The sequence below is a fragment of the Mya arenaria genome, chromosome 17 (assembly GCF_026914265.1).
Source record: "Mya arenaria isolate MELC-2E11 chromosome 17, ASM2691426v1".
NCBI lineage: Eukaryota > Metazoa > Mollusca > Bivalvia > Myida > Myidae > Mya > Mya arenaria.
This window is the reverse complement of record NC_069138.1, coordinates 40,790,637-40,808,172: the sequence shown is the minus strand read 5'-3', so window position 1 is coordinate 40,808,172 and position 17,536 is coordinate 40,790,637. Positions and strand designations below refer to the sequence as shown.

Genomic DNA, 17,536 nt, shown 5'->3' with positions numbered 1-17,536 from the left:
GAAGATTTAAGTAATTTAAACATTGCTTAGGCATCTATTTACATTCCAGATCGTTCAACAAAGTGGCGATTATAAGCCCCTAAATTTCAAGTGTCCAAAACTGAAGTATCTTTATGATTAAAGTCATTGAACCTAATATCTACAAAACACTTTTGACAAGCACACCTAACTTTTTTCATTTATACCCGATTCAATACAACACTATCATTAATTTTCATCTTAACGTTTGCAATTTCAGACAATGTTCAACAATTGTTCATGTAATTCAGACAAGAGAAATCTATATATAACCATTTCGCCCCACCCTCCCTTAAAGTGTTGAGAACAGGCTTAAAAAAGAACAAATTTGAATCAGTAATTTGTCACTTTGCAATTCAAAAACTCTGGGGTAATCTAACATGTCCAAAGCATGGTAATAGGGCAGACTTTCGATATTGTTTCCAAAGTCATTCACAGTCATTACATTAGATATTTCCTCAGTATCTGTTTTGATGCAAATGTCTGAGCTAATAACAATCAATACAACTGTATCATAGTCTGAATTTATAAGCTCTTAATCCTAAGTTCTGGATTAATCCGGAATTGGTACCACTGAATACTATATTAAATCAAATAAATAATAAAAACACACTTATCATAATTACAAAATTGTGGTCCAAAATGTATTTAATCCCAAAGAACTTAGGCACAGTACAGAATATCCATGTTACACTTTATCTGACCAACACTGTTGGAATTTGGCGAACTAGCTGACCAAATAGGGGATTATTGACACTTGACACCTGCTATCAGCACGTTAAAGGTCATGGCGTGCCGATATCTAGTTTAAAATTCATACATAAATCTGCCATACAAATATTTAAAATCAGAAGTAAGCCCTCTGATACTTCAAAATTTCAATGGGGCACCTTTGTAATATCAATCTTTATGAACAATGTGAAGGGGTTTGTTTTGACATTATGAGAAAATAAATGTGTAATTTTCATGTTTTATTAAAATATACTTGAGAAACATTAGAGAGATCAAAAGAGAGTTCATTAAAGTGGAAGTTCATGTCCAAAATGTTACGCCCCAAAATATCATTTTGGTTTTTTATGTTATGAAGGTATTTCCAAACTTCAAAGCTAAGTTAGCTTGCTGATGAAATTATTCATGATATAATGAAAACTTAATTATTTCAGTGTCCAATGAACAAATTAAATACCTGAAAAAACACAAATATCTGCATGAACAAGGTTTTTAAAACATTGCGAAGTATCTCCATTAAAACGTTGCCAAGAGGTAGCTAATGACAGAACATCAGAAGTTTGATCTGACAGACTAATTTATTCATAGGACAACAATTGTAACCCTACCATTGACTTAATCATGAGAATCTATCAGTGTTATGAAACTAAGAATTTTAATGTACCTACAATGATCACAACCAGGTTTTCCCCAAGGAAATTTCACTTAAATGTGGGTCTTTAAATTTACTCTCATTGTTGACAAAAAGTAATTTCAAAGTGTTCCAATATAATGAACAAAAGTTAGGGGTCCCAGGGATGCACACACAGTTGGAAATGTGGATCCCTTGGAAGAAAATCGAGTTAAAGACTCAGGTTTTTTTGTCAGGACAATCCATAACAATAAAAGTTTGTCAGTGCTTTTTAAAATAATGCAGTTTCTATTTGTTTCAACTTAATCCACTTTGAGCAGGAAAAACAAAAAGCCAAATATGGGACTAGAGCACAAAACTGAAAATTTAGTCCACACTGTTGCATACTTTAACCTAAATTTATAAATGTATGCATATATACCTCATCTTAATGCAAACTTGATGTGCGATACCAACACACTAATTACCGTAATTTCATAGTATTATAATTAGCCCAGAATGTCAACAACATCCTACAAACAGGTGGACAACAAATGTAGCCCATGCAAGATTGTGACAGAGGTGTGCCCCTGTGGGACAAAGCATTCATCATCCCATCTTACTAACAGCTACAACCATCATCAGAAAGGTCCATCAGCGAAACTACTTCATCATTCCATCTTACTAACAGCTACAATCACCATCGGAAAGGTCCATCAGCGAAACTACTTCATCATTCCATCTTACTAACAGCTAGTACCATCATCTTGCCATTCTGGTCCATCAACACAATTACTCTTACATCTTCTCTTCTAACTTGTGGTACAGCCTCTTCGGACCAATCACCAAGGTTGTAATTCACCATTCCATCTTACTGTAGTAAAATACCACTTCCAGAAAGCTTTTCTGGATCATCATCAAGACTGCTAACTATTCATCAACCCATCATACCGGGCATCAACCCTGAGGACTTATTTTGCAACCTGATCACCCTGCCTTTTGGAACCCTCATAAAGAACATTACTCAGACCAACAAACTAGTAGTGACTTATTTTTTTACCATCATCGTGCCTTTCGGAACCCTCATCAAGACCATTCCTCAACCCATCATACTAGTAGTGGCTTATTTTTTTACCATCATCCTGCCTTCGAAACCTTCAAGAACATTCCTCAGTCAGTGACTAATTTTGTGACCATTATCAGTCCTGCCTTAATGGACCACAATTAAGGCTATAATTCACCATCCCTCGTAATGTGGCCTTTCATCCCATGTAATATAAGGTAGAAATCATTACTACCTCAGGGCCACTGATGTCATGTCAAATCAAATGCAGTCAACAGTAAAATAACCTCCCTGACTATTTAATTATAACAAATAGGCTAGAATGAAATCAAGTGGTCGCTTGTGTGATAAAAATCAACATTTACCTAGTTTCAACATTTACACCTCCACGCCTACAATACATACAATTTGACACTGTTGTGACACTGAATTAATTAACATTTGTCCAATATACTTAAATAATCTCAATTCAATCTACACATGTAACTTGACTGAATATTGAAATAGAAATATAATGCACAGTCTACTTGCAGCATTTAATACAGTTTTGGAATTCCGTTTTTTGCACATCCGAGCACCTAAGCACTGTCAAGCGAAGAAACAAACTAAGTGAATCCCAAAGTTTCCATAAGTACTGCATTGGTGAATTTAGATATTTAAGTCCATCAACTAGCTTTTCTTTCATCATTACCATAAAGTAAAGTTACACTACCTTATTTCAATATGCAAGCAAAATACCTACATCAAAACCACAAACCTTATTTTAGCCAAATAGCTTAAATTTCTAACATTTTCTACACTGATAAAAACACATCCATTATTTGGCAACAAAACTCCACGCTTTGTAATACAATAAAGTAACACAATCAATGTCCCAACAGTCCATCAAAATTACTTGGTATACACCTGACACTCCATTTGTGAAGATTGTATCAATATTTCCATTCAATAATCACAATAAACTTCTTCACAATAAATTAACTAATCAACGTAACTTCAAAAGTCAGTATATACATCTAAACTCAGGCAAGCATGTTTATTTACATTAAAGTATCACTTTTTGTCACAAAAGATGCTCTTTGAATGAAGACCACAAATAGCCTTTTAACCTCCTTTACTGAAGAGCAATATTAAAGGGAGAGCATTATGATGTAGCAGCAGAAAACAGCACAAAGAGTGGGGACAAAAGATGAAATTGTCCACATGCAAACATATTGGGTATTTTGTTAAGGGCTGCTTTTAAAGACAAGATAGCAGGAAGAAAATGAGCAGGCGGAATAATCCCAAAAACATCTTCTGCCTAATATTGATCTTATTTTCTGATCTTGTATCATTTTCTTTTAAAATTGGCAATATCTTATACATACTTTGTACAGAACACTTACAAAAGAGTTTTTAATGGTAGCTTTCAAATTCAAGGCCTTTTCCAAGGCCTGTGTGAAACCTGCTAGCTATACATAAAACCTATTAATTGCAGTATTTAATAACAAAATGCACCATTGATGCTATTAATTGCAAAAGTAAATATTTTTTTTGATTTCTGATTCCTAATTTTCTGTTCAATTACATACACATGCACAGGTTTCTGGAAGAAACCTGCAATATTATAAACATACCTGCATAAACAGTCAGCAGCAGAAAAATATAATAATATCTAAGATCACTTTTAAAGCTTTCATTTAATTATTGTATTTCTACCTAATAACCTATATATTTGAGTATTTCCTTACCATATCTTGTTATCACTAGAATTATCCTAACATTGTGCCATTACAAAATTTGTACCAGATTTAGAAATATTTTTTCCTATAGAAAATTTGGGATTTTTTTTCCCTAAGGTTGATATCAACACCAACCCTAATAAGCCACAGGCCTTATAAGTAAACATTCTTTCACAAACAGAAAACCACATCATTAGATGTACACAAATACAATGGTAAACAAAGTATTGGACATTATGTCAGGTTATCACCCTAATTTAGTGGTGTGTGACCTTCAGCAACCTAGCACTCCTATTGGGAAAACAAACTTAACAATAGTGAAATGTAACACAAATATCATTAGTACTGGCATACCTCGCCTATGCTCAAATCCAACATTTATATTTGAAACATCACCAAATTAATTACACGTCCTTTCTATGCGTTATACAATCAGGCTGATTGTTATAACATTTCATTAATATTTTGTTCAAAATTTAAAAAAATCAATCCTACTTGGCTTGGTTAACCATTTCAGGGATTGTTAAAACATTTCCAGATCCTGGGCTTGATAAACCATTTCCAGATCCTGGGCTTGATAAACCATTTCCAGATCCGGGGTTTGATAAACCATTTCCAGATCCTGGGCTTAGCAAACCATGCATTCCCAGATCCTGGTCTTTGTAAACCATCTCCAGATATTGGGCTTAACAAACCATTTCCAGATCCTAAGCTTAGTAAACCATTTCCAGATCATGGGTTTGGTAGAACATTTCCAGATCCTGGGGGGCTTGGCAAACCATTTCCAGATCCTGGGCTTGGTAAACCATTCCCAGATCATCAGCTTGGAAAAACATTTCCAGACTTAGGCCTTGGTAAAGCATATCCAGTTTTCCAATATACTTGACTATGGTCAATGTTCTTTATGACAGTATGGCTAAATTATTCAAAACTATTTTGTTAATTAATCCGGTATGTTAGAACCAATACCAACAATGTCACAAAAACACATATGGGTCACAATGTCATGAGAAACTTACATTTTAAGTAGAATTTAACCTAACTTAATGAAGCAAACCAAATCAGTCTCAGTTTTAAGTCATTTAGATCCACCCTATTATGCCTTTTGAACTATTTCATTCATTTAAGATCATCTCCATTCAACTTCAATACAAAGCAATAACACAGATTCTATGAATGGGACTTAATGCACTTCGATGTTTTTGTTGCTGAGAAAGAAGTTTTCCAAATGAATGAAAACATTCACCAAGTGTGGGATAATAAAAAAATATGCATATCGATATCAGTTTTATAAAATGCCAATACACAGCATGTGGTTCACAAATTTACTTGCATTTCCGACAATTACATGAAAACATGTGTTCACTTAAGAATTTTGAACAAACTTTTAACATTGAATCTTGAATGTATTTGTTATCCATGAAAAGTAATAAACCCTAGAGCTAATCAGCTGATATACATCATAAAATGAGCAAACATGGTTTATCAATCGGGAAAGAAAACACTAACATAACACTACTTTCAATATTTAGAATATTAAGCTCTGCCTTACTTTCAGTTTGCCAACAATACTTGCATGATTTTAAGCCTTAATTGATGATGGAAGATACATGACTTAATGAACAATCAATTTCAACTTTCAACATACAATATAGAAGTTATTCAGTTTTTTTAATGTATTTGTTTATTTCCAATAAAACAAAGCACCTTATTTAACTAGCAAGTATTCACCAAGTTGAAGCATGTGAAAATTCAATTTTCGCATCTCAGCACTTTGCTTAATTGGCCATTAAAGGAAAGCTTAGAGCTGTATCAGCTTACAAGAAACCCGATCTGTGATGGTGTAAAATAATCTGAGCCCCAGGTTTGGGCGGGTTCGCTCAGTGGGGTAAGTATAACATCCATCTACGGTACCATTCTGTAGCTGGCTTCATACAGGGGATTATTATTTATAAGCTGCTTTGATATCTTTACATCTTAATGGTGTTGTGATTACATGTTTTGGACAGTTTAATTTCTGCCATAATAAATACTACACCAAGGGGAAATAACTCAGAATCTGACAACTCTAGGAAATATGGATAGTCTCCCTTATTTTAATGTCTTCGCATCTCTTATCTCTAAAGCAATTGCCATTCCTACAATTCAAAATGATATTGTAACATGGCTTCTAAAAGTTTGAAATCTCAATCAGTCTGAGCCCATCGAAGTTGTACACAAGGACAACGATTTATTCAGAATACTTCCATAAAATGACATAAGCCTCACACTCAGCGGTCAGCCTCAGTATCTGCAGTTAATCAAGCTTGTTGCTGATGGTTGGATGAATAAAAACTGGCTGGACCGGACACATTCCGGACCATGGGAAATCTCGTACCAGTCCGGAAAAGAAAGACAGGTATAAAAGACTGGCCTATCTGGAAGGTGCATTGAAATATGGAAACAGGTATTGTGTTGTGAAGCGCAGTTATAAATTAAATGCAATTTGGAAACAAAACATTTTAGCGTTATGCAACAATTAATTGTCGTCTGTTTCGTGTTTACTAATTACAAATGACCAAACATCTGTTTCAGCTAATGATCACAAAACTTTAGTAATGAACAAAAGAGATAAATTCAAACAATAATTACTATTTTTAACGTCGTTGTTCAGTGAAATAAACCAAAGTAATTTGCGCTAAATGTGTAATTTCATATTCTTTGACATGTACATTGATTTCAGCTACATTTCAATTACCTTTCACTGAATGTGTTTCTTTTTAGTGAATATATTGTCTATACAAACATCATCAAGATTTATATGTTACTTATTTATTATGTATGAAATAATAATAAGCTGTTAATTGTTGCTTGTTGTAATTGTTAAAACCTTTTATAACATGATATAATAAAATATATTGTGAGTTGATACAAAGATTTCAAAATAAAAATGATTAATAAATATTATACCTATAGAACAGAAATGAGTATTTGTGATTTGAACAGAAATGGTCTGGTTCAGCCAGTCTTTTATAACAAACCGAAATTCCAAAGACTTCCAAACAATTCCGGGCCGGTGAGGAGATTCCGTTGGTCCAGAATTGACCTAGTCTATTATACCTAACCTTACTGATTATTATCCTTTAGAATTAGGGCACTACTAGATTAATTAATTTGGAATTTTATGACATTTGAAATAATACTATAATGATTATGACTCTTACTCTTAGTAGCAAAAGTGTAACAATTGTTTACATGAGATTGTTTACATGAGAAAGGGATGGTGATTGTGACATCTATGTGATGTTATAAAAACACAGACATTATTGCCCTTAAGGATGTCTCCTGGTATTTGGGGATGTGTGAATATGACAAACACTGTTTGTGTGTTACAATTTTTAACCTTTTTACTGACTCTATTGAGTATTGGACCAAAAATGAATAAAATTATCAATTTTTGGACCGATTTTTCAGCCATTTTCTGTTACGTAAATTAGTCCGGCAAAGTCAAATAGTTCCAGACCGGAAAATTGTTGTATTTTGGAAGCTCTGTAGCTACTTAATTAACTTTTGGGACAAATACAACTCATCTTTTCCAACATATACTTTTTCTTTCACTATAGACTGGATATGTCACATGGTTAGTCAATGAAAGTTGCTTAGAAGCTTAGAGAAGTTTAAGACCTTTACTAAAGATTAAACAGTCACCTTTTACAAAACATACTATTTCCAACATCTACATATTAAAATAATCTGGCTCTATTACAAGTCACTGTTACAACCAACCATTTACCTTATATTATACTTAAGGCCCCAATTTAGTTGTTTGACTTCTTCCTACACACATTTGACAGAAAGGCTTTAACTGTTTACTTCACAAAATCTTAATTATTTATCGAAAAACGGAAAAAAAAATAATATGACCACCAGAGAGGCTAAAATTCTTTCAGGCTTATTTTCTGGGGTGGATCAGGGAAACAAAAAGTAAATTATTCATTTATTATGGCCCAACTCTTAATAATTACACAATCAAGCAACTATATGACAATCTCCAATCACTCACCTCTTTAGTTTTTTGGCACTATATTTGAGGGCGTAGGCCATGTTGAATATTGTGTCCTCATCACGCTCAAATTTGACAGCAATCTCCTTCTGGAAGAACACCAGCATTGCTTCCATATCCATGGAGAGTAGCTCATGCTGGCTGCACTGCAGAATGGCGATGGCTAGGCGAAACACCATGTCCATACCCTGCAGAAACAAGCACAGGGAGATAAATCACCCTGTGAAAACATCTACAGGGAGATAAATACACAATATTTACTTTTGTATTGACTCTTGATGTGACAAAATAAATGAATAACATTGTAAATTTGTGAGCTTTATGGCAATGTTTTATGTATTTCGGTTTTAACTAAATGAGTATTTATGATATCAATAGAATATCACATTTGTGGTCATTCAATACAAAGACAGTGGAATGACAGTAATAAACAGAATACGAAACCATGGTGACGTGTACATGAACTTGTGAAAACAGCCAACTTACCTCAGATATGAATAGATCCATAACTCGGCAAGCGACAGACAGTGGAACGACAGTGGTAAACAGAGTAAGAAACCATGGCGACGCATACATGGATGTGTGGACACTCTGGGTCTGGAAGTGGGTGTACAAGTCAGGCAACAGCTCCTGATAAAAGATATTAAAACAAACTAAATTGACATTCACTATCAAAACACAGTATTGTAGTATGGAAATAAAAAAACACCACCTAAATTGTCAACTATTTATGATTTTGAGGTATTTTAAACATACACAATGTATAGTCACTGGTTATCAACATGAGATAATCTTGACCTTTAAGAAAGTGTGACAGTATTTATGACATCAATAGAAAATCACATTACATCAAAGTCATTAGATAAAAAATTTATTACAATATATTATTACAAAATTAATTAAACTTGCTTGCTAAACTTAATAAAACTCTCACAGGCTCTCAATTTTAGAAAAACTCCCTCTATTTATAGTGGACTAAGATTGATCTAGCACATGTTGATATTCCATGTATACATACCTGTATAAGGCACTCCAGCTTGTACATACAGACACCCAGTTCCGCCATACTTGGGGTGAACAGTTCCCGGAGCCGAAATTCCTGCATTAGTTTCACCAACACGGCAAACGCCTCCTCCTCCGGAATCTAGAAGTGTAAACACATCAGAAATAAGACTAAGGTTACGTTGTAAACAATTCAGAAATGAGACTAAGGTTACCTTGGAAACAATTCAGAAATGAGACTAAGGTTACCTTGGAAACACATCAGAAATTAAACTTAGGTTACCTTGGAAACAATTCAGAAATGAGACTAAGGTTACGTTGTAAACAATTCAGAAATGAGACTAAGGTTACCTTGGAAACAATTCAGAAATGAGACTAAGGTTACCTTGTAAACAATTCAGAAATGAGACTAAGGTTACCTTGGAAACAATTCAGAAATGAGACTAAGGTTACCTTGGAAACACATCAGAAATTAAACTTAGGTTACCTTGTAAACACATTAGAAATTAAACTTAGAAATTAGACTTAGGTTACAGTGTAAACACATCAGAAATGAGACTAAGGTTGCGTTGTAAACACATCAGAGATGAGACTAAGGTTACGTTGTAAACACATCAGAAATGAGACTAAGGTTACGTTGTAAACACATCAGAAATGAGACTAAGGTTATGTTGTAAACACATCAGAAATGAGACTAAGGTTACGTTGTAAACACATCAGAAATGAGACTAAGGTCACGTTGTAAACACATCAGAAATTAGACTAAGGTTACATTGTAAACGCATTAGAAATTAGGCTAAGGTTACATTGTAAACGCATTAGAAATGAGACTAGAATTACATTGTAAACGCATTAGAAATGAGACTAGAATTACATTGTAAACGCATTAGAAATGAGACTAGAATTACATTGTAAACGCATTAGAAATTAGGCTAAGGTTACTCCAACATAACAATACAGGCTTTGGTCACAAAACATTACCAAAAAGACCAAGGTAGCTTTGCCTGATAAGCGACAACCAGTTGACAAAACTTTGTTTAAACCATGCTCACTTTACTTTTAAAACATGTTGATAAATTTCAAAATCATCCTGAATTGAGTGAAATTTAACATCTGTATCATATCAATGCTCAAGTGGTCCTGTTGTCAAGACCTCGACTATCAATTCAGAGGTCGCAGGAACCTGCTGCTTATCTAAACATTTTTTTTTACCTCTTTTTCTACTTTTCTTTGTTATTTCAAATCTTTAGATAGTTGTGTTGTTTTTTTTCCAATTTGCTGATGCCCATGGATAGTCTGGCTTAGACCTAAAATAATGTACAGTCAAAATTTGAAATAATAAAACCTTGAGCTGAACTCACCTGCATCAACAATAGGCCAACAATGAAGCCACTACCCTGGCAGTATCCCACCTCACGGTCATGGAGAGAGTATGCCTGCAAATACACACAATAGGTAAACAATCTTTGATAATCATTATAATATAAATATCATTCAGTATGACAGCCAACAACTGTTTATATGCAAGACAAAACATTTAATCCATAGGATTTGCAAATGATAATTATAAATATAACGATTAATATCTGTAGCAGAAGTGACTTTTAATATGTCTTCTATTACACTTCCATACTTTCATAACGTGGAAAAGGCTCTCCTGACCAAGGCCATCTTTCTCCTTGAAGAAATCATGTTCAGGGAATGTGCGCGCGATATCTCGGCGTATCATCTTCTCGCTCGGGGATTTCTGTTTCAGGTACTCAACGTACATTTCCTTCATGGGAGAGTTGTTCACATCCAGCATCAGTTGCCATGCCAACCCACGGAACGGGTGGGGGATACCCTTCCTGACTAGTTGCTGTTATATACAAGGGAAATCATTTTATGTTTTAGATTCGTGCTGATCTGATACAGGCTGTCAAGTTGGGAGATTTAAACTTAAGAAACTTATTTTGTACCTGTAAATGATCATGCTTGTGTGCATATGTGAACAAATTGGTTTGTCATCAGGCGTGGGAATAAAGCAAAGGAAATGATTTTCTAGAGCTTTATAATAAGAGTTACAATGACATGAGTCAGAAAATAGATCATAAACAGGAAAAATTCAATTTTTAAATTTATATACTTGATATGTGTAATTTGATGCTTCATGATTTCCATTTGTAAAATCTGGTGTGATGGGCATTTGTTGTAAAGAGAATACTTGGGATTTTTTCTATGGCGCAGTAATAGTGTTGATTCATACCAAGTGGGTCAGGTTTTCAAATTGAAACCCGACACTCACTAAACATGGAATCAAATTGGTACTGCCATAGCTACTTTTTAACCCCTTTGTGCTGTCTGATCTGCACACCGTTAAATCTACACAGACTGATCTGCCCATTTGTCAAATTTTCTCTTTAATTTTTTTAAAGGAGATGCAAACAAACTATTGTATGTATTGATGCAGTCATGATTTCGATTCAGTGTGTTTAAATTTAACAAAGACACCCATGACACTAGTTTGCTTACCTTGATGAAAGTGGGTTTCTTTTTAGCACTGGCCCAATCATTGACTAGTTTTCCCCAGATCTCCCACAAGTTACTCTGGGATTTCCCTGAAAATAGAATGTAGCACATCAGTGACACAATGGTGATGTTAAACTAAGCATACTGTTGATAACCTCATGTTAGTGAGGGGTGTGGGAAGGGTGTTTTTAAAAGACTGTGTAATTATGTCTCTTAATAAATGTGTTTAACAATTCTTTTTGTGGAACTCTATTGTCATTTAAACTTCAATGCATCCCCACCCAACTCTTAGGTTGCTTACAGCTGAATAGAGCATTTCTGGAACAAACAGTCAAGCAAGCAATATGCTAGAGTGACAATTCATCGGTCCAAAGGTAGGTCCAAGGTCAATGATGTTTGACCATAACTGGAGTGACCATCACTGGACAGGGGTATTACAATGGAGCCAGCCCTGCAGTGACCAACCCTTCTTGGAGTGACCATCACTGGACAGAGGGTTGCAATGGAGCCAGCCCTGCAGTGAACAACCCTTTCTGGAGTGACCATCACTGGACAGAGGGTTGCAATGGAGCCAGCCCTGCAGTGGACAACCTTTCCTTGAGTGACCATCACTGGACAGAGAGTTGCAATGGAGCCAGCCCTGCAGGGGCCAACCTTTCCTTGAGTGACCATCACTGGACAGAGGGTTGCAATGGAGCCAGCCCTGCAGTGGACAACCTTTCCTTGAGTGACCATCACTGGACAGAGGGTTGCAATGGAGCCAGCCCTGCAGCGGCCAACCTTTCCTTGAGTGACCATCACTGGACAGAGGGTTGCAATGGAGCCAGCCCTGCAGGGGCCAACCTTTCCTTGAGTGACCATCACTGAACAGAGGGTTGCAATGGAGCCAGCCCTGCAGTGGACAACCTTTCCTTGAGTGACCATCACTGGACAGAGGGTTGCAATGGAGCCAGCCCTGCAGGGACCAACCTTTCCTTGAGTGACCATCACTGAACAGAGGGTTGCAATGGAGCCAGCCCTGCAGTGGACAACCTTTCCTTGAGTGACCATCACTGGACAGAGGGTTGCAATGGAGCCAGCCCTGCAGTGGCCAACCTTTCCTTGAGTGACCATCACTGAACAGAGGGTTGCAATAAAGCCAGCCCTGCAGTGGACAACCCTTTCTGGAGTGACCATCACTGGACAGAGAGTTGCAATGGAGCCAGCCCTGCAGGGGCCAACCTTTCCTTGAGTGACCATCACTGGACAGAGAGTTGCAATGGAGCCAGCCCTGCAGGGGCCAACCTTTCCTTGAGTGACCATCACTGAACAGAGGGTTGCAATGGAGCCAGCCCTGCAGTGGACAACCTTTCCTTGAGTGACCATCACTGGACAGAGGGTTGCAATGGAGCCAGCCCTGCAGGGGCCAACCTTTCCTTGAGTGACCATCACTGAACAGAGGGTTGCAATGGAGCCAGCCCTGCAGTGGACAACCTTTCCTTGAGTGACCATCACTGGACAGAGGGTTGCAATGGAGCCAGCCCTGCAGGGGCCAACCTTTCCTTGAGTGACCATCACTGGACAGAGGGTTGCAATGGAGCCAGCCCTGCAGGGGCCAACCTTTCCTTGAGTGACCATCACTGAACAGAGGGTTGCAATGGAGCCAGCCCTGCAGTGGACAACCTTTCCTTGAGTGACCATCACTGGACAGAGGGTTGCAATGGAGCCAGCCCTGCAGTGAACAACCCTTTCTGGAGTGACCATCACTGAACAGAGGGTTGCAATGGAGCCAGCCCTGCAGTGGACAACCTTTCCTTGAGTGACCATCACTGGACAGAGGGTTGCAATGGAGCCAGCCCTGCAGGGGCCAACCTTTCCTTGAGTGACCATCACTGAACAGAGGGTTGCAATGGAGCCAGCCCTGCAGTGGACAACCTTTCCTTGAGTGACCATCACTGGACAGAGGGTTGCAATGGAGCCAGCCCTGCAGGGGCCAACCTTTCCTTGAGTGACCATCACTGGACAGAGGGTTGCAATGGAGCCAGCCCTGCAGGGGCCAACCTTTCCTTGAGTGACCATCACTGAACAGAGAGTTGCAATGGAGCCAGCCCTGCAGTGGACAACCTTTCCTTGAGTGACCATCACTGGACAGAGGGTTGCAATGGAGCCAGCCCTGCAGGGGCCAACCTTTCCTTGAGTGACCATCACTGGACAGAGAGTTGCAATGGAGCCAGCCCTGCAGGGGCCAACCTTTCCTTGAGTGACCATCACTGGACAGAGGGTTGCAATGGAGCCAGCCCTGCAGTGGACAACCTTTCCTTGAGTGACCATCACTGGACAGAGGGTTGCAATGGAGCCAGCCCTGCAGTGGACAACCTTTCCTTGAGTGACCATCACTGGACAGAGGGTTGCAATGGAGCCAGCCCTGCAGTGAACAACCCTTTCTGGAGTGACCATCACTGGACAGAGGGTTGCAATGGAGCCAGCCCTGCAGTGGACAACCTTTCCTTGAGTGACCATCACTGGACAGAGGGTTGCAATGGAGCCAGCCCTGCAGGGGCCAACCTTTCCTTGAGTGACCATCACTCGACAGAGGGTTGCAATGGAGCCAGCCCTGCAGGGGCCAACCTTTCCTTGAGTGACCATCACTGGACAGAGGGTTGCAATGGAGCCAGCCCTGCAGGGGCCAACCTTTCCTTGAGTGACCATCACTGAACAGAGGGTTGCAATGGAGCCAGCCCTGCAGTGGACAACCTTTCCTTGAGTGACCATCACTGGACAGAGGGTTGCAATGGAGCCAGCCCTGCAGTGGACAACCTTTCCTTGAGTGACCATCACTGGACAGAGGGTTGCAATGGAGCCAGCCCTGCAGTGGCCAACCTTTCCTTGAGTGACCATCACTGGACAGAGGGCTTAAATGAAGCCAGCCCTGCAGTGGCTAACCCTTCCTGGAGTGACCATCACTGAACATAGAGATTAAAATGAACCCAGCCCTAAAGTGAACTGTTGCCAGTATACCTGTGTCCTCCTCCTGTTGGCTGGAGGTCAGTGATATCTGACTTGTGCTTGACCCTTTCCTAGAGTGACCATCACTGGACAGGTTCCCTGTAGATGACCCCTCTCTAGAGTGAGTTGGTGTAAGACAAGCCCTCTTGTCTGCCTCCAGCAACCTGGAATAGTTTTAAAAGAATAAAACCTTGGCATATGAAAATAAATAATTCATATTTTGAGAGCAACCTAAAATTGTGAAAACTGTGTGACAGAGCAACATGCCGAACCTGGAAATTCAAAGCATAGCCAACAGAAAACACATGACTAGCAAAACAGAAACAAGTTTTCACCTGAAAAACAACATGCGAAAGAGCAATGTGAAAAATCCCCTGATACCAACAAAGTCAAAATCAATCATTGACCAATACAGTGACTTGCCATACTGAACCCTCTTTGATCGTTTAACAATGTATCACTGCCTACAGGCTTTTCCATGTTTTCTAAATAGATTTTTAACCACAATAGCAATGGAATAATATTTTCAACCATAACCTAAGTACCACTTATAGGGTTATCAATGAAATCAATTAACAGGAATTGATAACAACCAAGCCAGACCTAACCATGAATATTTCACCATACATTCAACAACCTTGTACTTTATCATAAATTGAACAAACATGAACATGTATTAAAAATGCATTATACATTGAACCAACCATCAACTATGTACGTATGTACTACACCATACACTGAAACCACCATGTACTACATCATACATTTAAGGGACTGTACACCAGATTGGCACCAAAAATTGTTTTTTCTGTAACGAATCTCAGGACAAGTATCTAATAGAATGTGTTACGCTTTGATATCATAATTGTAAAAAAAGTACCAAAATGGAAAGAAAAATTGTGTCCGAGACCGGGTTCGGACCCGTGTCGCCAAAATTGCAGTCCAGCGTCGTATCCACTGAGCTACGACGGCTTACTCTAATTGGGTGACATAATTAAGCTATACACCTACCTCGGTAATATCATGTGATACCACGGACTAGCCAATCAACCATGTGGAATGAATTCTACCTGGTAGACATACCCAGTTATCTTTTTTAATGGAAAAATACGAAATAACTGCTTAACTAAGATAAATTGCAAACTATGTGGTACTTCAGTTAGTAAGTGTCAATGCATTGTACACATCGATGCCAAGTTTATGTCAGTTTTTCCACAATTTTCTTCTTTTTTTCGCTATTTTATCATACGGAGTACCTTTAAACCAACAATGTATACACCATGTACTACACCATACATTGAGCCAACCATGTACTACATTATACATTAAACATACCATGTATACACCATACATTGAACCAACCATGTACTATGCCATACATTGAACCAACCATGTACTACACCATACATTGAACCAACCATGTACTACACCATACATTGAACCAACCATGTACTACACCATACATTGAGCCAACCATATACTATGCAAAACATTGAACCAACCATGTACTACACCAAACATTGAACCAACCATGTACTACAAAAAACATGGAACCAACCATGTACCATGCATACATTGAACCATGTGCTTCATCATACATCAGGACATGTACTTCATAATAAACCAACATTGAACCAACCATGTACTACACCATACATTGAGCCAACCATGTACTACATCATACATTGAACCAACCATGTACTTCACCAAAACATCATACATCAGGACTTCATGATATACCAACATTGACCCAACACCAGCAGAACTACCTATCCACGGCAGTCTGCTTTTTCCTGAGCAGGTACTCCATCTTGGGCGAGCTGCTGCGCCTGGTGTCCATGTTCCCTTCGTCACTTTCAGAATCAGTAAAGACTTCATCCTCCCCTGCACTGCTCCATGATCCGAGCCATCGACGAATCATTTCAGTACAAACAATTCCTTATAGTCTTTTTGGTGGAATTTTAATCTTGTATTTTGCTTTCATGTAAATGTTTTTGATGGCACATTCAATCTTGGTAAAAGCATACGTTTTAGCACAATAATGTTATCATGTTAAAAGGTTTGAAGGCTGCATATTTCCTCATTTGAACACTTTTGCAAAAGAAATCCACTCAAAATTGTATCAGCTTGTTATTCAATATGTAATTGAATTCACCTATCAATACAAAAACCTGTCATGCTGCCTTATCGATACAACTCTCAGAGGGATTAATCTATATCGGCCATAAGCTGTATGAATATTTTATATATAAATTCCTCCTTATACAATTGCTGTTGTCAACACTTTGCCGTTCCTCCTCAGGCTTTGTCAACTTACGAAAGATTGTTAAGAAGTACTTAACTACCTATATAAGTTCCTTATTTATTTAACACAAACAGTAAGTAAACTGTATGATCCTTTAGTCAATATCTTTATTGTGCACATCTGAACTTTTCAATATTCCATATGTTGGCAGTTTTTTGTAACAAATTAACTTTTAAACAATAGCTCCTCTCAAAAACCACAATCCATCAGAATGCATCATGACACGATAACGTCACGAACACGTGCTATCATAAATAATTGAATTTTAATGCCAGTGCAATGGTTTTATATCTCTGTTTATAACAGCAATTAACATAATAACATTATTATTATGTGTATTATATAAAATGTCTTGTGATCATTCATTCATGCTAAAAATGTGTTTTATGTTCATAAAGAGTATTGTGTTAACTAACAGCTACACTGACAGATTTGTCCCCTAAGGTTAAACACCACCTGATTGAATATGACAAATAGGCAATTTATGTAATCACTTTGTACTTTAACTGAATTTCAATAATTAAGAATGCATTCACTATCAACAGCTAGATAT

The 17,536-nt window shown here is 37.8% G+C and overlaps 1 protein-coding gene across 3 annotated transcripts in view; it reads right to left on the bottom strand.

Moving 5' to 3' along the window:
* LOC128223984 (ecotropic viral integration site 5 ortholog-like) overlaps positions 1-17,536 on the bottom strand; it is a 47,687-nt gene that overhangs the window by 14,844 nt on the left and 15,307 nt on the right. For 2 of the 3 annotated variants that reach the window (XM_052933543.1, XM_052933545.1), the window contains 7 exons: positions 14,691-14,842; positions 11,697-11,782; positions 10,819-11,043; positions 10,547-10,621; positions 9,202-9,327; positions 8,670-8,813; positions 8,184-8,371 (listed from right to left, as the gene is read on the bottom strand). In XM_052933543.1, the coding sequence (XP_052789503.1) occupies positions 8,184-8,371; positions 8,670-8,813; positions 9,202-9,327; positions 10,547-10,621; positions 10,819-11,043; positions 11,697-11,782; positions 14,691-14,842 (996 nt within the window). Of the gene's footprint in view, positions 1-8,183; positions 8,372-8,669; positions 8,814-9,201; positions 9,328-10,546; positions 10,622-10,818; positions 11,044-11,696; positions 11,783-14,690; positions 14,843-16,447; positions 17,254-17,536 lie in introns of those variants that run through there. The other variant, XM_052933544.1, reaches the window with a different exon arrangement.